General features: G+C 41.5%; 1 protein-coding gene across 2 annotated transcripts in view; it reads left to right on the top strand.

The window, feature by feature from the left end:
- Positions 1-302: 302 nt before the first annotated feature.
- EMB (embigin) overlaps positions 303-12,119 on the top strand; it is a 45,825-nt gene continuing 34,008 nt past the window's right edge. Inside the window, exons 1-2 of one of the 2 annotated variants that reach the window (XM_059416504.1) lie at positions 303-625; positions 11,890-11,979. In XM_059416504.1, the coding sequence (XP_059272487.1) occupies positions 505-625; positions 11,890-11,979 (211 nt within the window). In that variant the 5' untranslated portion in view covers positions 303-504. Of the gene's footprint in view, positions 626-11,329; positions 11,419-11,889; positions 11,980-12,119 lie in introns of those variants that run through there. The other variant, XM_059416505.1, reaches the window with a different exon arrangement.

The raw sequence follows: 12,119 nt of genomic DNA, 5'->3' as shown, positions 1-12,119 counted from the left end.
GAGCAGAAAAGTGTTGTCCTTCCTCTCATCTGTCCCATCAAAGTAAATAAGTGCACCTCGCCTCAGACGAAGTAACTGTAAAGGATACTCTGTAGATTGTATATGTACTTACACACCCATTAGGAGTTGCAAGCTGTCCTGCAGGAGACGAGCTAGACATCACCTGCCGCGTCCTCAGCAAGCTCCCGCGCAGACCTGCGGGAGCCGGGAGGGAGGAGGCGGGAGAGGATACGGCGCGGAGGTGGCTCCGGCACATCCGGACACGCCCGCTGCGGCCGCCGAGCTGCATAATTGATGGGGGACGGGGCGCAGTCCGGGGTCGGCTTCGGACGCAGTGAGAGCGTCTCAGGGGGGGAGGGCTGGGCGGCCGGGCCCCTCCCACTCTGCCTTTTGTCGCGTGTCCCGCCCCCGGGACCGGCAGCAGGCACCGGGCGACAGGCGAGTGTGCGCAAACTTTGGCCACCGACGGCGGTGCGCGAGGACCGCGGCTGACCTGCCGGCGCCATGCGCGCCCTGCCCGGCCTGCGGGGGCTCCGGGGGCCGCCGCCCGCTCTGCGGCTGCCGCTGCTCCTCCTGTGCCTCCTCGCCGGCGAGCGCCGGAGCTGGGCGGACGGCAACACTACAGGTGCGAAGGCTGCGGGGCCGGGGTGCGGGGAAGGGTGCGCAGGAAGGGACGCGCGAGGCCGCGCGCGCCGGTGAGGCTGAGGGTTTGGCCGAGGCGCCGGGGCACGGGTGGTGGGGAGCGGCGCGGGGATGCTGGCGACCGCGGGTGGCGAGCGGCGGCCGCCTCCTCCCGTGGGCCGGGCTTGGGTTGTCTAAGCCGGACGAGGGGACTGCAGCGGACGGGGCGCCTCTGCGCCAGGGATGGAGTCTGGAAAAAAGAGCGCCCCGCGAGTCGGGGGCGTTCGTAGTAGGGCAGTGTCTGGGTGTTCCCGGGACGAGGGCGGCTGGGTGTGCGGGTGCGGGCGGGAGCAGCGTAGCGCCTGGGTTTCTGCAGAAGCGGCAGGACTTCTGAAAGCCACGTTCCCGGAGGCCACCTCCCTTCGCTGGAATCGGTAGTAGATTTAAATATCACCTCCCTGCCTGGCAGGTGGGTTGGCTTTGAGGATGTGCAAAACATTACGAAAACCAGCACCAAGTTTGCCATTTTAGTTTCACCTGTTTATAATGGCTTCTTGTGTTGAAAGTATTTCATCCAACCTACCTTCTAATGCAGGTGTGTGTGTGTGTGTGTGTGTTAACATTTTCAACGTGTTAGCAGCTGATTAGGACAGTCGACTGCCCATCAGGTTAGCAAAAAAGTGCGTATCGGCAACTACAACTAAGATACTCTACACAAGATTTTCTAACTTTCATAGGAATTCACTTTTATGGATTTACAGCATGTAGACTTTTTGTAAAATAAAGATGGTAAGATAATCAAGGATAAGATTATTCAATTTTTACAACTGTCCTAGTTATAAAAGGCTTAGTTGTTAACAACTTGTTAAAACATTTTGGGTTGCTTCAGTTCCTAAACTTCCTTGACACCCTTTCTAGGGGACATACCTCTAGGTATGTCCTAGGAAGGAAGGGGGAAAGAAGGGGACATACCTCTAGGACATGCCTAGGAAGGGGGAAAGAAGGGGACATACCTCTTTTTCATTCATGGGACTTACAAAAGAATGGTCAAGGACTTTTCCGCTTGGGGCTATTCCTAGATTCGCTCCTCTTTCACTTAAGACTGTTGCCCTTTTTGAGGACCATTGCATTCTGGGTCAGTTCTAGAACTGGGGTTCTCCACGTAGCTCTATGTTGGAATTAACTGGGAGCTTTAACAACTGATAGCTGGATCCTGCCCTCAAAGTTTTTGAATCAGTTGGCCTGGGATTTAGCCTGGACATGAGGTATTTTGAAGGTTCCCTTGTGATTTTAATCACGTGATCCTAAGCAGGTTAAATACCATGCTATAAAGTTATAATGGCCTAGAGTGTGCACTATTGGGTGAATACTTATACTGTTGGTAGGTTCAAACTGACTTTCAGAGCAGACTTCTAAAGGCAAAAAAGTAGGAAACAAATGGAAGTGGAATAAATTAACAAAGTTGTAAATAAATGGGATGATGTATGTAGGTATGGTGAGTGTGTGTGTATAGTGTCAGTCTGACCTTTTAGCTCCACTTGAGTTAAAATTGTAGAATGATATGCCGTATGAAAGGTATTAAGTTAGCATCTATTGTAAGGCAGAATTAAAAATTGTAGAGAAGAAAAAAAAAGAGAAAGAAATAAATAAAATAAAAAAAGTTATGAAGCAACCTTATCTCATTTTATAGACTCTCTTTGGATCTCTGTGAGATTCTGTTTCCTCTTTGCTAATGGCTGTTATGAAGTTTACTGGGTATTTTTTATCTGCGTGCATTGAACTAACTTAGAAATAGGTTTTCTGTAAACCTAAGACTTGGGGTCAAAATTTAATAATAAAAATGGTTATAATTAGTCATATTTACTATATAACAACTATGTGCCAGGCATTGCACAGTGCAGTGTATAACCCTATGAATTAGTTTTTATTGTCCCTGACTTTCGGATGAGGACACTGGAATTTAGGGAGATTAAATGATTGCCCAAGTGTCTATAACTATTTAAGTAGTAGAGCAGGAAACTTAGCATTATTCAGTCTGACTCCCAACACCTGTTTTCTTTCTTTCTTTAGTTTTTTATGTTTTTAGGTAAGCTCTGAACGCAATACGGGGCTTGAACTCATGACCCTGAGATAAAGGGTTGTTTGCTCTGCTGACTGAGACAGCCAGGCGCCTCCTCCAATGCCTGTTTTCTTAAACACAATACTCAGTTGTCTCTGTGAGATAACTGGGTATGTCTATGAAAGTTTGGAACCACTGACAGGGAATGGTGTATGGATCTAAATGCTTGACTGGAGCCGAAGGACATGCTAACATACTTGGAGTTCTAGAATAAAGTTTGGCACAGGGACTCACGTTAATTCTTTTTAAGCTGTTTCAAATAAATAAGAAAGGTAAAGTAGCTTTATAAAAGCAAATATTAGATAAAATTGGCTATTTAAACATCTTTATTATTACTTTTAAGTAGAAAATTGAGGGAAGGGGTCATTTATCTTTTGAAAAATGTGTCTGCAGGGGAGTCATTTGAAACAATCGTATGTAGCTTCTGGAGGACATTGCTTATATACTCTCTTGATCAACCACCTTCCTTTCTAGAGACACTCCCCAACCCACATAAATACGTACACAGCAACTGCCTAGCAATAAATATTTTGAGAACAAATGTTATTCAAGCACCTACATGCTCTTGACATTGTGTTAGTCTGTGTCTAATAGAAATCTTCAGCAGTGTTTTAGCAGTTTCAAGTGATTTAAATTGTTTAAAGGAACAGATTAACTATAACCTTATCTTACCTTATCTTTAATGGAGTTGTATCTGATGCATCAAAATTGCAACCTTAAATTATCATCACATTTAAAATTATATAAACATTTGTTAAGAATTAGTTCAACTGCCTTTTCTTCTTCCTGTTCTTTTTTTCTGACCTTTTGTCCCCATCTCTGTCTCTTTTTTATGGGAATGGGTTCTATACTCATTAGGCTGGGGAATGCTAGGCGGCATCCTCCCTTGCTGGAGGAAGCCAGAGGGTCCCAGGTTAGGGAATTAGAGGCTGAGCCAAGTCTGGAGGGCATCCAGGTAGGGGAGTGGCTCCATGTACAGTCCTAGAGCCTGAGCACAGGGAGGTGGGTCCTTCTGCAGAGAGAGGTCCTAGATGGGCCTCAGAGCTGAGCAGAGTGCCAAGGGTTTCTGCGCAGAAGCAACCTGACATTGTGGTGTCTGATCCTGATCCTGGGGTGTAGGTTAAGCATGCAGAGGACAAGTAGTGGAGTGGTGTGGAAGACATTTCTTTGGAGTTAAGAATGGCAGTGGCAATGAGAGATTAGTTGCATACAGGGAGACTGAGCAAGTAAGTAAAGCTAGTAAGGGTAATAGGATCTGGGTTTTTCTCTAGAGAAGAAGGAAATAAAGGGGGAAAACCAGAGTGAAGCTTGTGGTGTTGGATTGCATCTGACGGCATTGGCATAAATTCATGACTTCAGATCTGTCATGCTCTATCTTTCATTTCTGTATCTATATAACAGATACATAGACATAAATGTGTATATGTGTAAATATATGTATAATGCATATATATCACATATCTTTATATATATGTGTGTATGTGTGAATATACAGGTAGGTATTACTCTGCCCACTGAAGTGGAGAAATGATTTCGCAATAGTAGTGAGTCACATCTTGATCTACATACCATTCTTTACTAGTGGAATGAGGACTTCTTGGAGAAATGGCTGATTTTATGAATTGGGAGGAGAAAGGATAAGACAAGCCCAGAACCTCTTGTGCCAGAGAGCAGTAAAGTGCTCAAAGAATGATGGGTCATGTCAGAAGGATATAAGAGCCAGAGGGCTCCCACTGGACAGATGTGGGACAAATTGAGCATCAACATAAATAATAAGATTAATGGACTTGTATCCATTAGTAGCCACTGAATAATGCCCACTGAATAATACAGATATTATACCGATATAAATTAATTAAATGAATCAATTGAAAGTTCGATGAGGCACAAGATACTACATAGTTTTAAAGTAAGTTCCCACAAAATGCATAAAGTAGTATTCATGAAAAGAGAAAAAGAAAAGGAAAAAGAGAAAAAGAAAAAAAAATTTGTCTTTATTGTGGAGCAGCCTGGCAGACACTGCTGTAAACAAATGATCAAAGTAAAAGCCATCAGCAAAGAGAGGAAGAGAAATGGGCCATCTGATAGGATGCAATGAGAGAGCACAGCATCCCCTCTGTGATGTATTTGCCAAAGGTCGACTCCAAATCTAGTTACATTACAACATAACCATACTGGAGCTCTACTGGTTGTAAGAGTCAAGAATGGCTAAAGCTGAGAGAGAGTGATGGAGAATAGAGGGGACACAGCAGCTGAGGGCAGCATGTAGTTCTGAACTACAACCTTTGGCTGAAGAATACATCTACGGGACTTTTGATGAAACCTCGATGAGATGCGGGATGAGATGGTAATGCATCAGTGTCAATTTCCCAACTCTGATGGCCATGTGGGGATGAAGTGGAGTGGGGGTAGGTCCTTTCTGGGAATGCACAGTCTTGTTCTAGAGGGGGATGAGTCATCAGGTCAGCAGCAGGTTCTCAGGTGGTTGGGGGAAGAATTCCTTATTCTGTATTCAAGCTTTTTGTCTGAGATCTTTTGAAAAGAAGCAAAAAGAATTTCACCTCTTTCTGAGAAAGCTTTCCTTAGCATAGACATTAGGCCATAATGAGAGTTGAGAAACTGTCATCAGTTTATGTATTTAAGTACCATTTTCCAAAGGAGCAGTTGTCCTCAAACAGATTTTTAAATGTGGAGGCTGTTTGTCCTGGACTGTCCTCTTTTGAAATTGCTTTCGTATCATTGGTCTCCCGTGTTTCATAATATAATGTGAATTGTAGAAATAAACAACTGAGACACACAATGACGTAGAAAAAAAAAACCTGGGTGGCTCAGTCAGTGGAGCCTATGACACTTGATCTCGAGGTTGTGAGTTCACAACCCATGTTGGGTATAGAGATTACTTAAAATAAAATCTTGAAAAGAAAAGAAAGAAAAAAACTTCAAAACATTTTATTAAAAATAAAGCCCCCTCCTCCTAATAAAACATAGTCACTCTTCACACATAATAAACTATCTCAAATAATATATTGTCAGTGTAGAAATAATGGATGTTATCTTTGAAACTGGTATTATTCTTTTAATCGAAAATAAAATTTTTCTGTAAGTTTTAAAGTTGTGATTATATCATTACTAATGTATCTCTACTCCCAAGATAGAATCATTTTTATAGCCTTATAATGGCATAGATCTGAGATCCTGAAAGGGAATTTAGATATCTCATTTGATTGATCTTGAAGCCCAAAGTGCTTTCAGGATGTAGCCAAGAGTCTGGAGATAGCTAATAGCTTCAACAGATTTCCTGGTTTGCATTTTAAAACTCCATGTAGCACTTAGTGCCTCTCCATAAAAGGTCCTCAAAATAGGCTTCTGGCAAGAGTGGGGTAGGCCAAAAAGGGTGGTAAGAAATGTTCTTGCTTTAAAATATCTACACGTAAAATACATCAAAAGGACCTCAGGGCCACAGGGCCATTTGAAGATTATTAAAAAACATCCCTTTGAAGAATCAGAGTTGAGGATATTCCTGCTGTGAAATCAGGGTTTCTCAGCCTTGGCATTATTGACTTTGGGACTGGATAATTCTCTGTTGTGGGGCATTGTCATTGCAGAGTGCTTAGCAGCAGCTCTGGCCTCTCCTATGTAGTGGGTGAGTGGTGTCTCCAAAAAAGTCGTGTTCAAGTCCTGACTGTTTGTACCCACGAAACATCATTTGAGAGTAACGTCTTTGCAGATGTAATCAAGTTAGCAAGAGGTCATACTAGATTAGGGTAAACCTTTAACCCAATGACTGTGGTCTTTATGAAAGAAACCAGAGGGAGATTTGGATAGGGAGACAGACATACTCAGAGGGAAGATGGCTGTGAGATGGAGCCAGAGATGGGAGTGAGGCTGGTAAGAGTCAAGGAATGCCAAAGATTGCTGGCCACTCCCAAAAGGTAGGAAGAGGCAGGGAGGTTTTCTTCTCTTAGAGCTTCCAGAAGGGGCAAAGCCCTGCACCTTGATTTCAGGCTTCCAGTCTCCAGAACTATGAGAGAATAAACTTCTGGTGTTTTAAGCTGCTTTGTTTGTGGCAACTTTTTCTGGCAGCCCTAGGAAACTACTGTAACCTATTAGATACAAGTAGTAACCTCCTCCAAGTTGTGGCATCCACATGTCTCCAGACATTGCTACATGTCCCTTGGAGGGCAAAAGTCAGCTCCAGTTGAGAACCACTGAACAGAATCTAGGTCTTATCAAAGAAAAATCTAGTGGGTGAAACATTGGAAAAACCCACAGTCGTTAGAAAGAACAGGAGTGCTAGTCAGACTTCTGGTGTTTTATTTCTTAAGAGTTTTATTTGGTCTAAAATTCACTGTTAACATATTTTAATGACTGTTTAGAGGTAGTCTGAAACAAGAGTTCTTAACGCTGCCTTTTGGCATGGCTTTTATTGCAATAATCTGTTTTCAAAGGAAAGATCAATTTGTTTATTTTCAATATGACCAAGGTTTAAAACCAGTTTTACAAGGCTTTGGAAGAGTGCACACTGTTCTTGCTTTTAGGCTTTTTAATTGTTCTTCAATTGTTGTTAGTCTAAAAATGGCCCCCTTTTTTTTTTTTTAAAGAGGGAGAGAGTGTGTGTGTGAATGTGTGCAAGTGGAGTGGGGGAGGGGCCGCGGGAGAAGGAGAATGTTAAGCAGCCTCAATGCCCAGCGCAGAGCCCAGTGCAGGGCTCGCTCTCACAGCCCTGAGATCATAACCTGAGCTGGAATCAAGAGATGCTTAACCGACTGAGCCACCCAGGCGTCCCTAAAAATGGCTGTTTTGCCCAGTGGTTCTCATTCTATGTAGAAAAAATATGGGCTTCCTGTTTGTTTTTTTAACTGTCCCTGATTTAGAAGTCTGACTTATAAATGTCCCCATCAGGAATTTATTTTCTTGACAAATGTCTTCTTGACAAACTGTGGATTATCGTGTCTGGGAATCAATATAGCCTTATTCTCCTCTTCTCTTCTTTCTACTATTGCCATTACAGATGGGATAGGAATACTGTATTCCTAGCTTCCAGAAGTAGAACTCTAAAAGCACTATTTATTAGAAATGTTGGTAATTAGATATTTTAATGCTACAGTTTAGCCATATCATGGCTTAAATGGCCTTTACAATTTGGCATGGGATCTTGGGGTTATATATAGCACCGCTTGCATGAGGAAATACATTCTGAATTTCAAAATTTTATTTTATAAATAGTATGTATTATCCATTCCTAGGTTATAGTGTTTTTAAAATTGGGCTATACATTTATAATACAGTGTATCAGAATGCTAAAATTAAGATTTATTAAAAATATTGTTAATTATGCATATTGATAGCAATCAGTACATTATATGGAGGAGAGCGAGAAAGAGAGAGGATATTTATCCTAATAATAGTTTTTACTTACACCTTTCTGTACATGAAGTCTAGACCCATCCAGGATCATAAAATATAATAAAGTTGTTTGGGGGGTATTTAGAGAAAACGTTTATTTATTTATTTATTTATTTATTTTTTAAAGACTATGTTTATTTATTTGACAGAGAGAGATAGCGAGAGAGGGAACACAAGCAGGGAGTGTTCGAGAGGGAGAGACAGACTTCCCACCGAGCAGGGACCCCAATGTGGGACTCAATCCCAGAACCCTGGAATCATGGCCTGAGCCTAAGGCAGATGCTCAACCAACTGAACCACCCAGGCCCCCCAAAATTGCTTATTCTTAAACAGAAATTTTCTGATCTAGAGGAAAGCAAATGTGAAAACCCAGTGCAGTGTTCTAGTGTTACTTATCCTTTTTTTTCTTCCCAAATTACTTCCATTAAAATGGAGCTCAGAATTAAATATGTAAAAATGTTACCTTAATATTGTAAGTAGAAATTATAATATGTTTATCTCTTAAAAATATTAATAGCATATACTATAAGCCCATCTAGCAATGTCTATTTTAAAATGTAATATGTGACAGATATTTAAGTAGAGACCATTTTGCTATTTTACAGAAACTAACAATAGGTGAAAATTAGGTCTTTACTCAGCTCTTTGATGCAACACTGGCATGCCCATTGCCCCTGCAGAGGGAGAAAAATCTTTAATCTTTAGAAAAACTATTAGATGTTACTTCTTAATGTGGCATTTTTCCACTAACTGTAAAAGAAGGCTGGGTGGAAAGTTTTCCGCCATGATTAAGAGAGGGGTGAACGTGACAACTTGAGGAATGTATGCTGTGATCTTGGTGCCATCACGCAATGTTAGACTCTTCTGATCCTCCCTCTTTTTTCCATGAAACGAAACCCCGAGAAACAAGTCAGAGGCAGGACTTGGATTAGGATCCAAATTCCTGCCTCTCCATTTTGTGTTTCTTTTTGTGACTCAGCCTAATCCTTTAGGGGAAGTATTCAAACCACATCTGCCTGACTTTCCTGCCAATTTCCTTTAAACACCAATCTCTGCCTCCTGCCAGTTGTCCTCCTACGGAAAGCAATAAAGTTTACGTTCCCACTTCTTTGATTTGAAAAAAAAAAAAATCTTGGCTAAGCAAAGAACTTCTCACTTTACTATTCCAGCACCTTCTGTGGAAGGCCCTGCTTTTTCCACTCTAGACGTTTGTGTACATTGTCTTTTGGAGGGACTTTCCTTGAGAGAAAAAAAAAAAAAACCCACAAGAATTACACATATTCTTTTGCACTTCGGGCTTGTTCAGTGGAATCTGAAGCCTGATCAAGAAAAATGCTTTAGAGGGGACACGAAGTTAGGGTACAGGTGGTGGCTGGTGTATGGATGTCTGTATTTTTAATCTACGGACAGGCAGTGGGAAGTGGTCGTAACAATTCGTATCTTCTGGAGCTACCCAAACTTCTCTATTCTTGAAGCATGGCTTTTTGTCCCCCTCCCATTCCATCAGCTCCTGTGAGCTTAGATTTTGCCGAAGCCACGTCTAGACCTCTCTTCTCTTGTGCCAATACAGGTAGGCTCTCCCATCCAGGCCCGATACCGAGAAGTGGCAAAATAACCCCAGCCTCTGAGCTTATCTCTGTGGCATCATCTCCACCTCTGTTCTACCTCCAGAGTCTCTCAAAGATGTAAATCAGACTTCATCTTCCGCCGCTCCCTGGCCAAGTTGGAAAACACATGGGCTAGTAGTTATAATCATACTATGAATGGGTGGCACTCTGAAATTTTAATGACTCTCAATTACAAATTGGGGGCCTAAATCGCTGTTATTATCATCCATGTGGTCCTGTAGGGACTGAGTTTGCTCAGCTTCCTACTCCTTACCAGCATCAAGCACGGATCAAGTACTCCTTATATTCACTTCCTAAATAAAATAGGAAGGATAAAACACATTTTTTCAGCTTATGTCACTTTCTTATTGCTACTGATAGTGTGACTAATACTACTAATAATATGAATAAATAATATTAGACTATCTCAAAGGATTATGGTCCGGTTTTAGGGGTAAAGAGTGTGATGAGAAACCTCACAATTACATTCAGCTCTGGAGTAGGCTAGGCCAAGAAAGGAGACTCCCTAGCAAGGAAGCAAAGATATCAAAGCTTATGTTTTGCACGTTTCACTGAACAGATGATCTAGAACAGCTCATTCCTTCCCAACCGCACCCTCCTGGCTTCCTATCTGTAAGTCAATAGCATCTACTTTCATCATCCTGAGATATTTCCTCTTAAATACAACCTCTAAGTGAGCTATGCCCTAAGAATGGAAAAACAATTTTTTTCATCAGAAAAAGAATGTTGATAGGAGCCTTTTGGGCTGTGTTTGCATGTGTGTGTGTGTGTGTGTGTGAGAGAGAGAGAGAGACAGAGAGACAGAGACAGAGACGTGGAGACAGAAAGAATACGAAAGAATATTAAATGCGAGTGAAAGAAATGTTTTCTATTCTTGATAGCCCAGTCAGACACTCAGGGCATATTTTCTTGGACAATCACTGTCAGGGGGTGGTATGATTAACATATTAAATTTGTTAAAAGGATGACTTTATGAGAAAGTGCCCTCCACCTTCCAAAGCTGCTTTAGAAGTGATCCAGCCTTTGGAACACAGCTTACTGGAGAGTGAGGTTCTGCTAGGTAGATTTGTTTATTAGGCAATGTTGTCAAACCTGTGCATAAGCTGAGGCAACAAAGGTGATCACCAGCTTTGATAATATTTTTCATACACATAAGAAAAGAATTGGAATCTAATCTTGCACTAGGAGTAAGTTTCTGCTCAGAGTATTAGGAAAGTGAAATTAAAAAAAAAAAAGGCTCAGGGTTAATTTAAACTGAATGAGAAGTTTTAAGAATGCAGCCGAGACTACAGTCATAAGTCTTTTCCCCTTTCCTGACTTATTTGATGGAATTGGGGTCGTTTTTGTGGGAGATAAGTTCTGATGCCCCACAAAGAACAGTAGCCACGGTACCAAAATAAATAAATAAATAAATAAATAAATAAATAATAAGTAAATAAAAAGGAAGTTTTGAGGAGAGTGGAAGGGAGGAAATGGAAACTTTTTTTTTTTTTTTTTTTCCAGTAAAGATTTTGAAAAGGTGAGAGAAGTGGCAGAGGAGAACCCAAAGTCAGTTTGGGAGAGCTGGTCCGTTACTGTAGCTGGGAGAGCTGGTCCGTAACTGCAGCTGGGAGAGCTGGTCCGTAACTGTAGCTGGGAGAGCTGGTCCGTAACTGCAGCTGGGAAACCAAACAACAGAAACTCTCGCTGTGTATCCATTTTCTCTTCTCTGTCCTCATTTTATGCCCTTTATTATGGTCTCTCTGTCTTTCTTTGTTCACTCACCTTCTTTCTGCCTCTTTGTGTCTGTCTTTTTCCGGCAGTCTTGTCTCATTCTTCAGTATCTTCATGTATGTCTCATAAAGAAACTACAAATGGTTTTTTTTTTTAAAGCTACTTGATGTAAATCAGTAGGGATTTTTCAGTGAAGAAAAGAGCATAGAAAAATTTGGAAATCTTTGATAGCCCAATATATTTCTGAATATCTGCGAATGTATGAGCTCTAGTTCCTTGGAGCTTCCTGAAAACGTTATTTTTCACTAGTAGTATACAATATAGAATATTAGCTGTTACAAAATAGCTTGCAGTCATTTCATCTTGATAATAATATGCGATCGCATTTTCTTTTTCTTACAGCTTCACCTCTTACAAGTCTACCCATCCCAGAAGTAATGATGACAAAATACTCTAACCTTTCCTTGAAGAGTCATAACATCTCGCTGACTGGTAAATGTATTGCCTTTCAAATAATACAGTGCCATAATCTGGTTTCTCTTCAGATCGCATAAATCTTTCGCATTTTACAAATAATACAGTGCCCCCCAAAGTTTTTATTTTTAAGTAAGCCATTGCATTTTGCCTCATAA

This window comes from Mustela nigripes, chromosome 12, assembly GCF_022355385.1.
Source record: "Mustela nigripes isolate SB6536 chromosome 12, MUSNIG.SB6536, whole genome shotgun sequence".
Classification (NCBI taxonomy): domain Eukaryota; kingdom Metazoa; phylum Chordata; class Mammalia; order Carnivora; family Mustelidae; genus Mustela; species Mustela nigripes.
This window is presented reverse-complemented; position numbering and strand designations above follow the sequence as displayed.